Source organism: Trichechus manatus, unplaced genomic scaffold (assembly GCF_000243295.1).
Source record: "Trichechus manatus latirostris isolate Lorelei unplaced genomic scaffold, TriManLat1.0 scaffold00175, whole genome shotgun sequence".
In the NCBI taxonomy this organism is placed as follows: Eukaryota; Metazoa; Chordata; class Mammalia; order Sirenia; family Trichechidae; genus Trichechus; species Trichechus manatus.
Genome location: NW_004444111.1, coordinates 2,064,457 through 2,085,358, shown reverse-complemented (window position 1 = coordinate 2,085,358; position 20,902 = coordinate 2,064,457). Strand labels below are relative to the sequence as shown.

Below are 20,902 nucleotides of genomic sequence, written 5' to 3'. Positions count from 1 at the left end.
AAATAAAAAAAAAAAAAAAAAAGTTACATAGAAGGTTTTGGGTTATTGGTAACTAACATCTTTTTACATTTAAAATAATGGGAATTAGGATTATAAATAAATTTAGGGAACGATTAATGGATTCCTTTTCCTTGTAACTAAGAACAATTCCATAGATACTCACAGATCAATCAGTGATGGGGCATGGAGAGGTCATAACGGGATTCTAAGTTAAATTTGGATTTTAGAAGAGTGAATAATTTTATTTTCAGAGTAAGTCTTACCCCAATACTGCATGGAACATACTTGCACTAAAATGAAAATTATTCCTTTTTTACCTGAAATTCACATTTAACAGGGTGTCCTTTATTTTACCTGGCAATCCTTGATAATAAGAATAATTAATTAAGCACAATATTTTGATGAGTTTGTATAGTTAGGGTCTCCTCCCCACCATGTCTCTCAAAAAATAGCAGCAACATTTTCACTCAAGACAAATCCATATGTACTGCTCTCTAAAGTTGGGAGCTCTGATGCAAGAGACTAGCATGTTAGCAAAAGAGAAGTAAGACACTACCCCCAGGTAACTAGTAATATCAAAGAAGGTATGCGAGCCTCCAAGTCCAAAGGCAAGTTTCTTTACACACTCTGGCCATATAACAATCCATACTTTCTAATCAAATATAAAAAATACTACGAAGGATCATCAAATATAAGAAAAAGTCATTCCATGCAAAAGAGAAACAAAACTTATCAAAAATAAAACCAGTAGCTAAAAGTGAAAAGTTAATAGAGGAAACAATGGGAGACAGGAGATAATTGCAGGTGCAAAGCCTCTGAGTATGTGAGAGGGAATGGTATCCACTTGGCAATTACATGGGTAATGGGCACTCACATAGGAGCAGGTTCTGTTACTATAGTGTAACAGAAGGGAAGACAGACTATGTAAAGACAAGTGCAAGGGGCCAGTAGGAAAAAGAGGTAATTTCCATTTGATTGCATCTATGTTCTCTGTGAATGACACTGGAGGATTCTTAGCTTAAGATGAAGGAGACGTGGGTATTAGAACTGAAAGGCGAGAGAAGATGTGAAAGAGCTGTCAGAAAGAACTGGAGTGTCTAGAAATTTCTTGGCAGTGCTGCACATCACTTCAGATTTGTGGTCATAGAATTTAAGTTTTACTCAGAAGTAAATTTACTATGATGCTAATGAAGCTTAAACATAAGGCCTCAGCCCCTTGTAAGGTAGTTTGAGTGTTCCTAACAGTGTTTTCACATGGTCATATGTTTTTATAAAGTCTATAAAAGAAAGATATTTTAACCACAATTTGTTATGACCATTATTTCTTTCTAATATAATTCACTATCTGTCCAGTGGGGTTCAAATGGCTGTTGGCATTCTGTATTTATAATCCTACATTCTTTTTCACGGAGACACCACATTCTATGAGCTATAAGATACTCTACTCTTTTTCATAAAGAGATCCCACCAATCCAGGATCCACTCCGGGTGAGACTAATTAACACTAATTATTTGAGCCAGTGTTCAGCTGCTAGGATCTTGGTGTAGAATAACTAGCTGAAGAGTTTAGTTCAATGATAGGGCTTTTCAAGTCAGAGAAACAAGGTATTGAAAGTTATTTAAATCAGTGATTATTTTGAATGAATATAACTATGTTCTGTAAGAAAGGAAGAAAAGGCAAGAAAGTGGGATAGACAATTGTTGAAGTACAATAGATTGGTCATCTTAAAATGTCAAATAATTGTTAGAGTGAAGGTACTAGCAGAGTAATACGGAAGAGCGGTGCTAATTGTCAGAAGGTGAATGCTTAAAATTGAGATCAGGAGGTGACTCCATTATTGGAAATAACAAGATCTAGGGTAAAACTCTAGGAGAAGGTAACTGGGGTACAACAGGAAAAATATTGTTGGGAACATTGAGGTCTAAGAACTGAGAATCCCAGTTGTTGCACAGACTGAATACATATCCAATTCAAGTTTCGGTTGCCTCTGTAAAGGGAGAGGGAGACTCTGGGTGATGCGAATTGTTAACACTCTTAAGTTACTAACAGAAAGGTCAGTGGTTTGAATCCTCCCAGAGGTGCCTGAAGAAAGGCTTGGTGATCTACGTTCGAAAGCTCACAGCCATTGAAAACCCTATGTGCATTTCTACTCTGAAACATATGGTGTCACCATGAGTCGAAATCAACTCCATGACAACTGGTTTGGTAGAGGGAGAAAACAGGAATGGGGAGAGAGATTCTTTGCAATATTTTAATTCGCTAAAAAAGGTGTGAAGTGAGTATGAGTGAGCAGTTAATTTTGATTGATGCATAAACAGTTTTTCAATGTGTTGCTCTTTCAGTTTTTCTTTTTCAGTATTAGAAAAATTAAAAGCATAAAAGTAAAATGGTTTCAAAATATACATTCAACTTGCTGTGAAATGCTGAAAAAATAATATTTTATATTCCTATGAAATAGCTCAAATTAATAGGCTGGTAAGATATAGCTAAACAGGTATGAAAAACTCATTCTAAGTATTCCAGACTATTTCACAACCTCAATAATATTCTAATTTTTATCTGTACAAATAAATTATCATCTTGTTAACTCTTGACAAACACATTTCATAAAATATACCAATATATATTTGTGGTGTTCAATAGCTTTTTTGCTCATTTCCCTCGATTATACAACCTCATCTTTGGATCACTGAAGTTACAATGGCATTGTCTTGCTTGAGGTACACACTAGAGCATTAGAAGTAATATTCAGAATACTTTACAGAGCTTGAATGTAAGAAAATGGCTATATAGAAATTCATACCATGCAGTTAACATCAAGCAAACTAAATCCAAATTAATCAGTTTCAAACAATCTTAAACAAGTTCATTTTCCTTGCCTGCCTATCATGTGAATAAGCAATCAAGTGAAATTGTTTGCTCAAGTCAAACGTCTCAAATATAAAGAGTCCATTTCTAATGGATGGTGACTGATTTGGCAGACAAAATTACCAAATTATACACTGCTACTGTAAGGTAAACAAGCATATATCACCATCATCAGCAAAAGGTCTAGTATGTGTTTTTGTGCACAGAGCACTGAACAAAGTCTGTTAACAAGCATGACATCTATCTTTTAATGCTGCCAAGTTTAAGGTGAACTACATATGAACAATACATCATATATTGAAGCAATTACATCACTTTTGTAAATAGTGTAACAGTTGGGGAATGGCATCCAATGGTGTACTAGTGGAATCTTAGTGTAAATAATAGTCCCAGTTTGGGGAAGTATCATGGGTATATTCACTAGACTTATGAGCATCAGTGATTTGCTTTTCTAACTTTTTTTAAATTGTGTTTTGATGTATGGAAAAAGAGAAACTGGGACTAAATAGAAGGTGTTTCAGGTAAATGGTAGAATATAAAAGAAGAAATATTGGCAAGACGAAGAAGAGCATCTAAGCACTTGACTAGTAGCTGAAAGTCTGGTGGTTCAAACTCACCCATAGGTGCCTTGGAAGACAGCGCTGGCAATCTGCTTCTGAAAGGTCAGAGCCTTGAAAACCCTGTGAAGTAGTTGTACTCTGCATACATGGGGTCACCATGAATCAAAACTGACTCAAAGGCAACTAACAACAACAAAAGAAGAGCAGAGCTCTTTTGAGAAAAAGAATGGATATGGCCAAATGTAGGGATAGAGAAACAAGTAAAGCAATAAGCTTTTGACATTTTCTAGAAAAAACTAAGACATGCCTAACTGAGGAGGAAAGGAACGTAAGTTTTGGAGTCAGATAGGCCCATATTCAAATTCTGACTTCTCCTTATTTAATTGTGGAGATGGCATCGCACACAATTTCCTTATCTGAAAAACTGGCTTAATAGTGTCTGCCACCCAGGTTGCTATATAAATTAAATTTTTAAAAATTAAGGGTAATATATATAAAGTACTTACCCACATTGAATAACACATAAAAATGATTCAATTATTTTTTTGTTAATTAAAAAAGTATATAGCAACAGCATGGATCTTGATTATAGTGCTATCTGATTTATTGAGATGGAAGACAAAGAGAGGAAAAAAAAAGAAAGACAGATATAAAAAAAGTTAAATAACCATTGGTGATGCTCTAGAATAGAAATAGAGTTAGAGACATCACAGGTAGATGTGACCCTGGAATACATAGCAGGGAGAATAGAAGCACAGAGTTATGCTGAAGCAAAGAAAAAACTTCGGATGACAAACTTTTACATTAAGCTCTCATTAATTCATATATCATTTATTCAACACCTATTGAGAAAAAACACAACTGCCTATAGGCAAGGAGCTCAGCCTAGAGGGAGCAACACATAAGCAAACCACCATTAACTGTACATAGTGTGATAAGTGCTAGAAAAGAAGTAAATGAAGGCACAAATGTTAGTTAAATGGATACTTGTTGAGCATTGATTACATGTCAAGCATGAGTTACATGATTGGAACACTAAGGTGTCTTAAAACAACAGTTCCCAGATAATACTTTCAAGAAGGAAAAAAAAACAGAAAAAACATATTTCCATGCAATAATAAGTACAATAGTGGAAGAGGCAGCAGCAGAAACACTTATCACTACCTTGGTTTGGGAATAACCAGTTGCCATCCAATTGGTTCCAACTCATGGCAACTGCCAACCTTTCAGTTAGCAGCCAAATATATTAACCAGTTGCACCACCCAGGGTTTGGGAATAAGGGAAGATAAATTACCAAAAGGGGAAACTTCTGGTAATAGATGATATTGGAGCTGTTGTAATAATGACCAAGTAATCATATTTAAAAAAAAAATAGATCATTCCAGTCAGAAGACCATTAAAGACCGAGAACTGAAGCTTGAAACAATATGAGTTTGAAGACCTAACCATTTTGTTGTTTGCTTCCAACTAATAGCGACCCTATGTACAACAGAATGAAACACTGCCTGGTCCTGTACCATCCTCATGATCGTTGTTATGCTTGAGTGCATCGTTGCAGCCACTGTGTCAGTCCATCTCCTTGAGAGTCTTCCTCTTCTTGGCTGACCCTCTACTTTACTAAGCATGATGTCCTTCTTCAAGGGACTGATCCCTCCTGAAAACATATCCAAAGTATGTGAGACTAAAAATAGAAAGATCATGACAAGGAATGGTAAGAGATGAATCTGCAGTTTTACAGTTGACAGATTACAATGTCTAATCAATCACACTGGGAACCTAGACTTTATTCTATAGCTGGTAGAAAACCTATGAAACATTTAAACCTAGGAAAGCAAATGACTATTCAATCAATTGTAGATAAATTGTGCTGGTGATGTTTTATATGCTGGATCTGAGGGCTCAAAATTGGAGTAAGGTAGACAAGTCTCATGGACTGTGAAATTCTGGGATAGAAGACAGAGCAAGAGTATAAATGGGCTGTGTTAGAACCCAGAACTATTCTGTGAGGGTGACAAGAAGAGATAAATAAGCCCTTCTAGGATTCCTAGAAGGAAGAGCTTCAAAGAGTTAAAGGGAGAACCAAGAGAGTGGTGTCATGAATCTCAGAAAGGGATAGCATCAAAGAGGGAGTAGACACAAATGCTTGGATTCATGTAGAAAAACAATCCCATAACAGGACTAAATAATATCTAATGGATTCAAGAAGGAAGGACTTTTTTAATGTTAGTAAGATGAATTTTGAGAGTATGATAGACTGCTATGTGTCAAAAATGAATAGCCATCACGGAAGTAGATAAGCAAATATTACTAATTAATGGAAAATGTAAATGACAATGGAAAGGAAAATACTGTGTGATTGTCAGAGGGTCAAATAAGGATAAGGACAAGGCTTTCATTTTGGGTTGGAAGAGGCCTAATAATGTCTAGGTTGTTCTTGATGCTAGTTGTCTTCAAGTTGATTCCAACTCATGGTGACTCCATGTGTGCAGAGTAGAACTGCTCCATAGGGTTGAAGCCTGTCTTCTGAGGCAGCTTTGGGTGGGTTAAAACCACCCACCTTTTGGCTAGTACTCAAGCATTTAACCATTTGCCCCACCCAGGACTCCAATAATGTCTACAAGCTAAAGAAAAAAGGTAATGAATAAAGATGTCAAAAAAAAAGAAGAAGAAGAAGAAGCAGTACGAATAAAACTGTCCCATCAGGCAAGGAGAGGTTGAGACCAAGCGCATAGACAAGGCGTTGGCCTTGAACAGGAGTACCATTTACCCCCTGAATTTAAAGAGGCAGGAAAGCTGTTTGCAGATGTTGTCACTGTAGGAAACATTTGCTTGACTGAAAATATGTCATGTCTTTCATTCCTCCTTCCAATATGAGTAAGCTGTAATATAAATAAAATTAAAGTTTTTTTTTTTTTTTGAGTGTATCTTCTTTGGAATTCATTGTGATGCCTGAATCTGAGAATTTGTTCTTTAAAGAATTATGACCTGTTATCTGTCATTATCTTTTAGAATATTGCTTTTCTCATTCTTTCCTTTCTTTCTCATTTTATTTTTTATAACTCTTAAAATTTCTCCTATTTTATTTACCTGTGCTGCATTCTGGGTTCTTCTCTATGTTTATGTTTTTTAAGTACACTGACTCTTTTTCAGTTGTCTCTGCTATTTTATTAATAGAATCTTTAATTAAAAATAAGCAAGTATTAATTTTTACAAGGCTTGGTGGATTCTTTTTCAAATCTGCCTGAACTTTTTGATAGTGTTCTACGTATTTGTTTTGTTCTACTTAGGTAGATTGAATTTAAAAATTCTATTATATGATTAAGGAGCCCTGGTGGCGAAGTGGTTAAAGCAATGGACTGTTAATCTAAAGGTTGGTGGTTCAAAACCACCAGCCGCTCCAAGGGAGAAAGATGTGGCAGTATGCTTCCATAGAGATTTACAGCCTTTGAAACCCTATGAGTCGGAATCAACCCAATGGCAGTGGGTTTATTATATGATTATATCTAATAATTTTATCATTTGAAATTCTTTGGGGGAGTAAATATGTCGCTGGTTATTTCTGATAACTCTTCTTCATGAATTTTTCTCATGTGTCTTATACTTTTGTGAAGTCATCCTTAAAAGCCTTACTCTCTGTCATGGATTGAATCTTGTCCCCCAAATATATGTGCATCAATTTGGCTATGCCATAATTCCCATATTGTGTGTGCGCCATTTTGTTATCTGATGTGATTTTCCTACTTCTGTGGGTAAATCCTACTTCTGTGTTAATGAGTTGGATTAGCAGCAGTTATGTTGATGAGATCTATAAGATTAGATTTTGTCTTAAGTCTATCTCTTTTGAGATATAAAAGAGAGCAGCAAGCAGAGAGACATGGTGACCTCATACCACCCAGAAAGCAGCGCCGGGAGCAGAGTTCGTTCTTTGGACCCAGAGTTCCTGCACAGAGAAGCTCCTAGTCCAGGGGAAGATTGATGAGAAGGACCTTCCTCCAGAGCTGACAGAGATAGATAGCCTTCCACTGGAGCTGATGCCCTGAATTTGGACTTCTAACCTACTAGACTGTGAGAAAATAAATTTCTCTTTGATAAAGCCATCCACTTGTGGTATTGCTGTTATAGCAGCACTAGAAGACTAAGATACTCTCTCTGTGGGAATCTTATATGACCTCGGTCTGGAGTTTAATTCTTCTTTCTGGAGCTTATCTGAGCAGAGTAGGATCACTTTTTTATGATAATTTCTTAGTTAGGGCCTTCTAAGATCACACAGATGGTGTAAATTAAAACTTCAACCCTGTGTGAAAAGAGGCCACACTGGAATGTTCCTTTTTTTCCTCTCCCAGATCTCACTTCCTTGTTTCTGCCTTTGCTTGTGGGTGTATTTTTTCTGGTCCACCATTCCAAATGTCCTGACTTTATCCAGTGCCCTCACTTGCACAAGTTCATGGTTCATGGCCTATAGGGGAAAACCACTAAAATCTAATTCTTTTCTTCATCAAGTTCAGCAAGGCCATGCACCTATTTTCAGGGCAGTCAAAGATCAGCTGGGAATTAGCACTTGATTGTTCAGTTAGCTTCTTGGTATTGGCCCTTAGGCATTTACTCTGCCGTAAGCACAACTCTGCACTGAAGAGATGCATGTCCTATATACGTCTCCATATACAGGGCATATGAAAGAGTTCACACATTTTTTGCTATCTATATTGCAGAAAATGTAAATTCTCATCACTTTTCTATCTACACTCTCTTTTTTGACACTAGCCTGTCTCATGGTTTAATTTTATGACTCCAGATTTGTGTCTGGTACCCTCCTCATCCCTGGGATCTAGAACTATCTCATCTATCAAAAATTCCTGCTGGCACTCCCTCCAAAATATATCTGAAGAGCAGCTATTTCTTACCATTTCTACTACAAAAATCTTGGTCTATGTCATTAGGTTATAATTTTTCTAAACTACCAAAATAGCCTAAATTCTTATACGTCCTAAAGTCCATCCATCACTAAGCAATCCAAATTAATCCTTCTAAAATGTAAGATTCTGTAAATGATTAAAATCCATATGCCTTATCACAGTCTACTTACAGCCTTGAAAGATCTGAGCCCCGTCTGCCTTGCCAACATTGTCTCTCTGAATTGCCCCACACAAACACAATTTTCCAGAAACACTGGCCTCCGTTATGTTTCTAAAACACAGAATTTTTACCCATCTGAAGACTTTTACACCTTCTATTCCTTCTGTTTGGAATGCTTTTGCCCAGACCTGCTCATGGCTGACATCTCTTCTTCATTCAAGTCTCAACTCAAATGTTACCTTCTCAGAGAGAAGCATTCCCTGATTGTCCTTGCTAAAGCAAAGGCCCAATCCTCCCCTGCCCTAGTCACTTTCTACCACATTATCTCCTTCTCAAAAGTATCAGTAACTGAACTTTAAAAAAAAAAGAAAAAAATGCGTATTATATATATATATATATAAAATTTAGGTTTAAATATTTATTTATGTTTATTACTATTATCTCCTAGTAGAATGTAAACTTATCTGCAGCACTTAAAATAGTGTTGAGGACAGAGCAGACACTCAGGACAAGCACACACACACATTTGCTTTTATGTCTAAATTTTCTTTAGATATGTACATTAAAGATAAAGCTAGTCATTAGTATAAAGTTGTAATATTATTCTATTAGCCATAATTATAAAGTTATAAAATTTCCATTTAGAGGTATATTTTACAAAAAGTAAAAACAAACAGAGGAAGCTAATTCTTAGATTAACCACCAAATGATTTTTAAAAACTATTAATATGCATATTGTTTATAATATAAATATTAACATTTATATTATATTAATAAAAAACCAAACCTGTTGCCATTGAGTCAATTCCAACTCATAGCGACCCTATAGGACAGAGTAGAACTGCACCACAGTGTTTCCAAAGAGTGGCTGGTGAATTCCAACTGCCTACCTTTTGGTTAACAGCCAAACCCTCAACCACTGCGCCACCAGGGCTCCATTAATAGGGTGGTACAAACAGTAAACACGCTTGATTACTAACCAGAAGTTTGGTGGTTTGAATCCACCCAGAGCTTCCTTGGCAGAAAGACTTGGCAATCTACTTCCAAAAGACCACAGCCTTGAAAACCTGATGGAGTACAGTTCTACTCTGACACACGTGGGGACCCTATGAGTTGGGGTCAATTTGACGGCAACTGGTTAATGTAATGTGACGTGTTATAGATAGTGTACTACAAGTGCATATTTTCTACAAAAAATATTATTCAACAAATATTTATGTACATCAACGATATGTCAGGCACTAGTTTAGTCCTCGAGCATCCAAAAAATGAGGGGAAAATATGAGCAGGTCCTACCTGCATGCAGTTGTAAGCTAGTGTGAGTACAGCCATGCCAAAAAAAAAAAAAAATTACATATTTCCTTTTTTAAAAATTCATATGTAAGATTATCACTAAGGCCATATTATTCCTAAGAAGAAAAATAATTCAACAAAATCTGAGATTCTCATAGAAGACGAAGTACACATAGAAATACACATAAATACTTGAAAAAAACCCCGGGTAATCATAGTCACTAATGGCTAAAATCAAATACAGCTCCAGAACCTCCAAATAGCTGAAGCCTTCCCTTCCTCCATTATAACAGTTATTAGGCTCCTAAGACAGTATAGCTTCTCTAAAAATCACTTGTTTACTTAAAGGTTTATTGAAGGCAGAGACATTCCCTTATATCTCATTGAAACTAATACCTGCTTTAATGTCTACATATAATATGAAGTCAATAAAAGATTGATTAATAAATAATTGAATCCATTTAATTGTGACATATTTAACAACCTTATGTAATTTAACGTCTGTTTTAAAGTAAAATATTACCGAAGTACAACTTTCATTCAGAAGAGTATGCGAAGTAAGGAATACTCGTTGCTGTTGAGTCAATTTCGACTCATTGTCACCCTATAGTGATAGGTCAATAAATTTTCACTGTAAATGTATCAGCACTACTCTCATTCAGATAAAGCAGTTGAACATTATTAGCAGAAGCCCCTAGCATGTACTCTCCCAGTCACTACCACCCAAGAGGAAATGTAGTCTTGACCTGTATCACCATGATAAAGTTTTGCCTGTTTTTGAACAGGATCGCATAGTATAAACTTTTATTTTGTCTTCTTTTGCTCAATATTATGTTTGTGAGAGTCATCCATGTTGTTGTAGGCAGCTGAAGTCGGTTCATTCTCATTGCTGCAGACTATTACTTTGTATGAATGTGTTACATTTTATTTATTCATTCTACTCTTGATGTTCATTTAAGTATTTTCCAGTTTGTGGCTGTTAATATCCTGCTACTATAAACATTCTTGTAACTGACTTTTGATGCACATGTGTATGAGTTACTGTTGCCTATATACTTAGAAACAGAATGTATTTAACTCTTTAGTAGACAGTGCTAAAATATTTTTCAACACTGTACAAAACTCCACTCCTACTGGCAGCGTGTGAGAGGGTTCCAGTTGCTCCACCATCCTGGTCAATATCTAAGGTATTAATATCTTTGCATTTTAGCTATTCTGATGGCTGTGTAGTGGTAGCTCATTGGTGTTTTAGTTTGATTCCTCAGTAACTAAAACCAAGCATCTTTTTATGATTATTGTACATTTGGATATCCTCTTTTGTGAGGTGACAGTTCAATTCTTTTGTCCCCTTTTACTGGATTTTTTTTTTTTGTTGATTTATAGAGCCTCCTCTCAGATATAGATCTTACAGATACCTTATATCAGTCTGTGGCTTTCCTTTTCACTGACTTTATAATGTCTTTTGATGAACACAACTTATAAACTTTACTGTACTGTATTTTTACACAGATAATGGGCGTCTTCTACATTTCTTTGCCAACTGCACCCTCTATTCATTTTAAAAATATGTTTCAATCATATTTGTTGTTTTATTCATAGATGGTTCCTATTTCTTTTTTTATAATGGTAATTTTATTCTGTTTAAGAAAATGTTGCTTTATTCATGTTCAAGAAGATATTTCCCTATGTTTTCTGTTAAAATTTTTTAAATTTTCACATTTACATCTACACTCTATTAAAAAATGATTTTTGTACATGGTGATAGATATGGTTAAGGATTTAGTTTTTCCATAAGGCTAATAGAAAGGCCATTCATTTTCCACTGCACCGCAGGGCACATTTATCACAAACAAGTGATGTATGTGTCAGTCTGATTCTGGACTGTCTACCTAATTCTGCTGGTCTATTTATCCATCCTTGCACAAATTCCAAGTCATCTTACATATTGAGCTTTACCATAAATTTAGAAAAGTAAAAAGCTTAGTTCTTCTACACTGTTTTAAATGTTTTTGCTTCTTTGATTTTCTGTATATATTTTAGAATAAGCTTTTCAGTTTATACATGCACATATGCAAATACAAACTTTGCTGAAATTTGAGATTTCATGAATCTATAGATCAATTTGAGGAAAACAGACAACTTTGCAATATTGTTTCAACCCATGGCCAAGGGGTCGTCTCCCATTGATTTAGATATTTTATAATTTTTTCTCAATAATACTTCGTAGTTTTTTGTGTAGACGTATTACATATCTTCTTGTTATTTTTATTCCTTGAAATTTGATGTTTTGAAGTCATTTAGTAAGTGATACCTTTTAAACTTTTAAATCTTTTAAAATTTCTAATTGATACTGTTACTATCGAGTGATATGTTTCAATTACCTAGATATATATACTTGGGCCAATACCACAGAGTTTAAAAATTATGTATCTTTTTCATGTTTAAATATATCATAGAGCTATTTATTCCTATGAATCATTATTTTAAAATTACCTTGGCTACTTTCACCTTTATTAAATTATAAAATAATAAATATTACATTAGAAATTCAGTTATAAACACAATAAAAATTTTAGTTTATCTGATAAGAATTTGACATTTTTCACATCATTAGGTCATATTCAACATTTTGATATGTCCCTCCATGTATTCATTTTAAAAATATATTTCATTCATATTTGGTGTTTTATTCATAGAAGGTTCCTATTTCTTTTTTTTTTAGTAATATTTGGGTTTCATTTTGTAAAGAATGAGATTTTTCCCTTACATTTTCTAAGCTGATATTAGTGGTTTATATGAAAAAAAAATTATGACCTTCCTGTCTATTTCATAACCAACCAAACTATTTAGGTTAGTGGAGAGAGTCTATAAAGACCACTAACTATATTTCTTGATTCTGCTCCATCAGGGATTAGGGAAACTTCATTATACTTTTACATGACCTGGTGTTATAATATATCCCACAAAATTTCTACTTGACAAAATTTCTGATTTCTAAGAAGTAGAGGAAGGGACAAACAAGAAAATGCTTGCTATGCTTATTTAAAAACCAAAAAAAAAAAAAAAAACAAACCCATTGCCGTCAAGTTGATTCCAGCTCATAGTAATCCTATAGGACAGGTTAGAACTGACCAAGGAGCAGCTGGTGGGTTTGAATTGCAGATCCTTTTGGTTAGCATCCGAGCTCTTAACCACTGCGCCATCCGAGCTCCAACTTTTTGGTTAGCAGCCAAACGCTTAACAAATATGCCACCAGGGCTCCACCCACTGGAAGGACACCTTTAAAACATAAATCTGACTATATGGCTTCTTTAGTGAATTTCCATAGCCTTCAGCATAGAGTCCAAACCCCTTAAATGATTCATTATCTCACACTGTAGCTCCCTAGTGGCGCAGTGGTTAAGACATTGGCTGCTAACCAAAAGGTGAGCAGTTTGAATCTACCAGCTGCTCCTTGGAAACCCTATGGGGCAGTTCTACCCTGTCCTATAAGGTCGCTATGAGTCAGAATCGACTCCAAGGCAACGGGTTTGGGTAGTTCCCTAGACTCAATTTTGACCCTGCCTACCTGTGACATAAAAGCACACGCACATTTACAAACACATAGGTGCACACAAGGCAGCCCAATGCCCTTGCTCTAAGCTCCAGCGTGCCAGACCTGCTGCTCTGTGAACCTATCGCCATCTAACCTGTGTCCTAATAAAAATGCTATTTTAATGTCAGGTCTACTATTTGGGGATTGTTATTATTGGACTTAATGTATTAAGCATATTTGAACATTCACTAAATGTCAGTTGAACTGAAGTCAGATTAATTTTTAAAAGATGAGATGAGTGGAAAAAATCTGAACCAGAATTTAGAAAGTCAGCTTTCAAGTTCCAACTCTGCTACTTAGCATCTGTGGGACTTTAGGAAAGTCACTTTGCCACTTTGCACCTCGAGTTCCTTATTTATTTCTTCCTTGGACACCCACAAGGTCAATTTAGGAAAAGTAAAAACGAAAAGAGCATGTATAAAAATTCAATCTCACTAGTACTCAAAGAAATGGAATTCAAGACAATATAGAGACTATATATTTTTTTCATTTATCGTGTTGGAAAAGATTTTTTAATAACTACTGTACTTTTATGCAAATAATGTGCGCCTTCTATGTGTGCTTGCCAACTGCGCCCTCCTCCCTTCCTTCTGAGGTATTTTCATAAGCACACTATGCTAATTTATTTTTGCAGTAACACATTAAAAAAAAAAATTGCATAGCAGCGCTTATGAAAATACTTCACGGGGAAGGGAGCAGTTGGCAAATAAACACAGAAGGCACACGTTATTTGAGTAAAAATATGGTATAGGACTCAATGTTACACATGTGCATGAGAAGGAAAGCGCATGTACTGCTCAGCCTCAGTAAATGGTATAGTCTTTCTGGAAAGTAGTTTTTAGAGATGTGTTAGGAATTTTAAAAATATTATAGCTAGTCCATTTCTATGAATCTATTTTAAAATTTAAAATGTCATGATGCTGAGAAAGATTTCTGAACAAAAAGTTACTACAGCATTATTTATAACAAGTAGTAAAAATAAAAACAACCCAAATACACAAATGAGAGTAATTATTACATAAATCATAGTTCAACCATACAGAGGTCATGATGAGACAATATGCAGCATGTACTAAATGCCACTGAATTGTTCACTTCAAAATGGTTCCTCTTATGTGGAATTCCCCTCAATAAAACAAAATGAATCTAATTCAGTTCAATGAAAAAAAAAAAACTGTTTGGCATTGTGAAAAATAAAAAAATATATTTAGTAGATGAAACAGTTCTTGTTGATATGTTGAATATTAGAGTTGAGATAGAAAGAGGAGTCAAGAAAACTTACAGATTTCAGAGCTGGAAAATTAGGTTAATAGTTGGAGGAAAAGATTAGGAGCTATCGGAAGGAAACCATGGGCTTCATTAGAGCTATTTTAAGTTTAATGTCTCTTAGAGTATAAGAGGGTATGTCAAACGGGGTGAGCAGAGTGAGTGAAAAACTCCTTGTACGATCTTTTGGTTTTTTTCTTCATTATTAGGATTTTCCTAAAGGGATCCAGGGTGAACAAAGAGCCAGATTTGGAACAGAGTCAACATTTAACCTAATTGTAAAACAAAAATACCACCATATCATCACAGGACACGAATTGGAGAGGTTTATTATATTTAACATATTAGATATGCCATATAAGAATAAAAATTCCATTTGCAGAATTACCTTTGATTGATATGATCTACTACGAGCTCAACATCCATCTCCATTTTTTTATTTTCTTCCAACAATTGAGTATATGCTTTTGAAATATCTGAAAAATCTTTTGAAACATTAGAAAGCTCAATGTCCCATGTAGATTTCTTAAAGAAAAAAAGAAAGAATCATTTATACATGTTTACCTGTCTTTGTGTTTGTTTTTCCAAAAGGGATAAAAAGAGATAATAATGAAATTACTTTTAGTTGCATGACTTGATATTTGGGAATAGGGGATGGTGGTCTAGGGAAGTAGGGAAACAACAACTTACTGTGGCATAAAAAGTATTGAGTGCATCTATATATTCCTTTTCATAACCTTTTTTCTTCCATGTTAGTTGATCGTAAAACCTTTTTAGCTCCTCTAACTGAAAAAAAAATATATATATATAAAATAAGTGAATTGTGGTGCTTTTTCTCCTTCTATAAAGTGAGAAATATATTACATTCAACTTCATGCAGTTACCATAACTTATAAATATTTATTAAAATAGTTTTAAATAATACCATAAGCTGTTTCCATTATGAACACTGATGCATACTTCTGAATAAAATATACCAAATCAAGTGTTCAAATGAATATATCATGATAAAATAGAATGTAATTAAGTTATGTAAGAATTCATAAGCATTAGAAAATTCTAAACCATAATTCATCATATCTGTTGCCACTGAGTCGATTCTGACTCATAGTGACACTATAGGACAGAACTGCCCCATAGGGTTTCCAAGGAGCGGCTGGTGGATTGGAACTGCTGACCTTTTGGTTAGCAGCAGCGCTCTTAACCACTATGCTACCAGGGCTCCTAATTCATCATATCATCAGGTTAAAGTAGAAAATAACACGAATGTGACAACACTCTACAAAATAGCCATTTGATAAATTCAGGATCTAATTTCCATAATATTTTAACAAATACAAGAATAAACTACTCAAATATAGTACAAAAAACCAATGGCAAATATAAAAATAAATCATGAAATGCTGATTGTAAGCTCATTGAACTCAGGAATGAAATCAGATTATCTTTTATTACCACTATCATAGTATTGAAGAAAAAAAGAGAAAATCATCACTAACTTTAAATGATATTATTGAATATCTAGGAAAACAAGATTCTATTTAAAACTACAATGATTTCAGTAAAATGGCTAGATATAAGCATAATGAAATTAATAGCTATTGTCTATTAAACTAATAATCGGTTACAAATACAGGAACAATACTTTAATGGTATTTTCAAAATATAACATATTTTGGAATAAATTCAGCAAAAATAGGGAGGATCTATTTAACCCCAATACAAACTCTTATTAAAATGCCCAAATCAAGACCCATAATATGAAAAGAGTAATATGAAAGACTTAATATCATGTAATATCAGTTTTTCCTAATTATTTTTTTTAATGGATAAAATCAAGTTTATATGAAAGAAAAAGATATGTGGGATTAGACAAGAGATATATGGAAAATATAAATGTTGGACACTTGCTATCAAATATCAAAACATCCTATAATACCATTGTATCAAAGGAGTATTTATTTTGGGTATTGTAACAGATAAAGATGAGGGGAAAAAACTAGAGTCCAGAAATCTATCTGAATGAATATTTTTAAAAATGATATCAAAATTGGGTCGGAAAAGAATAGTTTAATTTAACTAAGGGGGCTGGAATACTTTGGTATCTATTTATTAAAAAAATAGAAAGTGATGTCTACTTCACATAATAATAAAAGTAAATTTCAGAGAGATAATATAAAAGAAAGCACAAAACAGGACAAATTATTAGAGTAATCTATATGAGTTCATTTGTATATTCTTGGTATAAGGAGAATGTCACCTTCCCAATTAAACCATTATACCTAATGTTGAAAAATGGAATCTTTACCCCTAAGATCTGGGGAAAAAAAACCCAACATATTCATTCTCACCACTATTCTTCATCACTGTATTTTAGGTTGTAGCCAGGGCAATTAGGCAAGGAAAAGAAATGAAAGGCATTCATATTGGAAAAAAAGAAGGAAAATCATCTGTATTTAGAGATGAAAATATCTTGAATATAGAAAATTCTAAGAAATCCATTGTTGTTGTTAGTTGCTGTCAAATCAGCTCCTACTCATGGTGATCCCATGCATAACAGAATGAAACATTGCTGGTCCTTCATGAACTTTGGTATGTTTGAATCCATTTTTGTGGCCCTTGTGTCAGTCCATCCCCTTGAGGATTTCTTTCACCTTCACTAGCCCTCCACTTTACCAACATGATGTGCTTCTCCAGCAACGGGTCCCTCCTGATGACACATCCAAAGTAAGCAAGTCAAAGTCTCAGACAATATTCTGCGATCCATAAGGCTTTCATTGGCTAATTTCTGGAAGTAGATCACCAGATATTTCTTCCTAGTCTATCTTCATCTAAGCTCCACTGAAGCCTATCTACTTGGATGACTCTGCTGGTATTTGAAATACTGGTGGCATAGCTTCCAGCATCGCAGCAATACATAAGACACCACAGTACAACAAACTGCCAGATGTATAGTGGAATGGTGGAAGAAATCCATACATGCATACAAAAACCACTAGAACTAATAAACATGTTTAGTAATTTTGCAGAGTAAAGACCAACACTGAACAATCAGTTATTTCTATATATTAGCAATAAACAATCTGAAATGAAATTAAGAAAAAAATTCCATTTACAATAGCATAAAAAGAACAAAATGCCTAGGAATAAATTTTACTAAAGAAGTGTAAGACTTGTACTCTAAAAACTACAATACATAGTTGAAAGAAATTAAAGAGGTCTAAAGAAATGGAAAGACACCCCATGTTCATGGATTAGAAGAATTGAACATTGTTAAGGTGATACTGCTCCTTAACTGATCTGCAGATTCAATGCAATCTCTATAAAAATTCCAGCTTCCTTCTCTGCAGAAATTGACACGCTGACTCTAAAATTCACAGGGAAACTCAGGACCCAGAATACCCAAAATATCTTGAAAAAGAAGAACAAAGTTGAAGGACTCACACTTCTTGATTTCAAATCCCACTACAAAGCTACAGTAATCAAAGTATTGTGGTACTGGCATAGAATGTTGCTGTTTGTTGTTGATGTTGTTAGTTGTCAAGAGGTTAGAATTAAGAGTCCAGAAATAAAATCATAATACATCTATTGTCGATTGATTTTCAACAAGGGTTCCTAGACAATTCAATGGTGAAAAAATAGTCTTTTCAAAAAATGATGCTGGGAATTCTGGATATCAACAATGCAAAAAAATGAATTTGGATCCCTACTTTACACCATATACAAAAATTAACTCAAAATGGATCAAAGACCTAGATGTAAGAGCTAAATCTTATAGGAAAACTATAGGTGTAAATCTTGGTGATTTTGGATTAGGCAATAGTTTCTTAGAAATGACACCTAGAGCACTGGTAACCAAAAATAAAATCATTAAATTTAACTCTATCAAAATTAAAATTTTTTTTATCATTAAACAACACTACCAAAAAATGAAAAGATGTTCCACAGAATGGGAGAAAATATTTTCAAATCATACTTGTGATAAGTGTCTAGTATTGGAATCCCCAAAGTACTCTTAAAACTCAGTAATGTGGACACTTCTGGCAACATGGCACTCTAGGCAGAAGCACCATGCCTTCCCTCCACAGCAAAGATCTGAAAAACTAAGCCAAACAGAGAAAACAGCAATCTTGAAACCCTAAACATCAAATGAAGAGATAAAGAACTCAGCCAAGCACCAAGTGGAATAAGAAACTGACAGAGAACAGAGAACGAGGAGATATACATACAGAGGTATCATATCAGCTAATGCAGCTTGGATCCACCATCTTGGCTCCTATCAGAGACCAGCAAATAAGGGGTTACGAGAAAGCAGTTTCACGGAGCTTCCAGCAGGAGACAGAACAACCGGTAACTGGCAATATATGCTTTCACACCCCCCACCCTTCTTCAGCCCCATTCAGCCTCCTCTGCTTCCCGTGGCCACAGTCTCTTGGCCGGGAAGCACTGGCTGCTTGGATTCCACCTGCCCACACTGGCAGATTCCCTTAGAGCTATTTGTTGGCTGCTGGTGTTACCTTTTTCCACTTCTTTTGATTTCTTCCTTACTTCTTACCACCTCTGCCTGCTTTCGCTCTAATACCTGACTCCGTGCGCCATCTTTGCTTCTTCCTGAGGGGCTGTGGAGCTCCACTCGAGTGTGAAACTGCTTCCTGGTCCATGCCGCCAAGCTGATGGGATCCCAGGGCTTTTGTTTGTTTTGAATTGTTTTTCTTTTTCTTTTCTCAAGTTGGGAGCACTTTCTGGCCAGGCAGTGCTGTGCAGCTTGGGACCTACCCCCTCAGCTTGCACAGATGCCAAGAGGGATCTCTGAGGACATTTCTTTTTTTGTGGGTTTTTTTTTTTTTCTGTTTTTTGGGGGGGGGGGGTTTCTTGTTCTTTTTTTAAATTTGTTTTGTTATCTTTTCCCTCTTTTTCCCTTTTTGTCTTTCTTCATTACTCAGTTTCTCATCTCTCTATACCTTCCTTCCCTTCCTGTCCCCTGAATACCTCACACTGAGTGACACCTCTACGTCTTCTAGCCAGGCTGTACCTCAACACCTGGGAATGACTCCCCCAAACCTCGTAGCCGCACTGGTGAGATCCCTGGGAGCTTTTATTTCCTTTTTTCTTTCTAATTTTTTTTATTCATTCTTCTCTCCTCTTTTCTTTTTTTCTTCTTCATCCCCTTTTTGTTTTTCTCTATTTCATAGTCTCTCATCTCTCCATTCCACTGGCAAGCTCCCCTAGGGCTCTTTTTTGTTTGTTTGTATGTTTTTTGCTCCTGTTCCTCTCCCCTCTCTCCCATACCCATCTTAGCTCCACACATCACAATCTCCCCCCTCCAACCTGCCTACCTGCGCCATGCACTTAACATCACACCAACAAGCAGCAGAGGCACAGCCTACCGGAACCTGCCCAGCATGGATTACCGGTCTGCCCTGGTGGCTGTAGTATGTGCCACAAACAACCCATCACAGCAACTCCTCTTCTGCTAGACCTGCTCTGCTGTACCATATCTGAGTGACTGACCCTGCCAATTGGACAAAGAGGAGAAGAGTATTGTGTCCACAGACAAGCAAACAACAAAGAACACACAGCCCTCCTGCTCAGACATAGCCAAATAAAAAAAAAAGGACAAAAGAAACAAATCTACAATCAATAAATGAGAAAAACAACTACTGAATGTCCCGAAGACAGCAGACACTTATCAAAACATTTACAAAAACAGGACAGGATAGTTCCAATAAGCATACAAAATAACACACCAGGTGACTTTCCAGTAGAAGAAAAGGCACTAGAACTACCTGTTAGGGAATTCAAGTCAATAATACTCAGAATTATCCAAGAGTTGAAGCAAAAAACAGACAAAAATGAGGAAAAAATAGACAAATTCATGGAAAAGGCAGACAAATTCATGGAAAATACAGACCAAAAAAAAAAAATGGAAGATTCAGGAAAATAATACAGGAACAAAATGCCAAAATAAATTCACAATACAAAAACAACAATTAGAAATCCTAAAGATAAACAATAAGATTTCAGAGATGGACAGTGTCATAGAAGGGGTGAGGAGCAGATCTGAGGCAGCAGAAGACAGGATCAGCGGAATTGAAGACAAACACTTGGATACAACTCTGTTCGAGGAAAAATCAGAAAAAACAATGAATAAAAATGAACATCCCTGAGAATTATGTGGGATACAATCAAAAGCAAAAATTTGCCAGTGATTGGACTTCCAGAACAGGGGGAGAAAACAGAAAACA

At 35.3% G+C, this 20,902-nt stretch overlaps 1 protein-coding gene across 1 annotated transcript in view; it reads right to left on the bottom strand.

The window, feature by feature from the left end:
- Window positions 1-20,902, bottom strand: part of CCDC178 (coiled-coil domain containing 178) — a 477,152-nt gene that overhangs the window by 353,869 nt on the left and 102,381 nt on the right. Inside the window, exons 10-11 of the mRNA XM_004386900.1 lie at window positions 15,348-15,443; window positions 15,046-15,182 (exon numbers count right to left, since the gene is read on the bottom strand). Of these exons, the coding sequence (XP_004386957.1) occupies window positions 15,046-15,182; window positions 15,348-15,443 (233 nt within the window). The remainder of the gene's footprint in view (window positions 1-15,045; window positions 15,183-15,347; window positions 15,444-20,902) is intronic.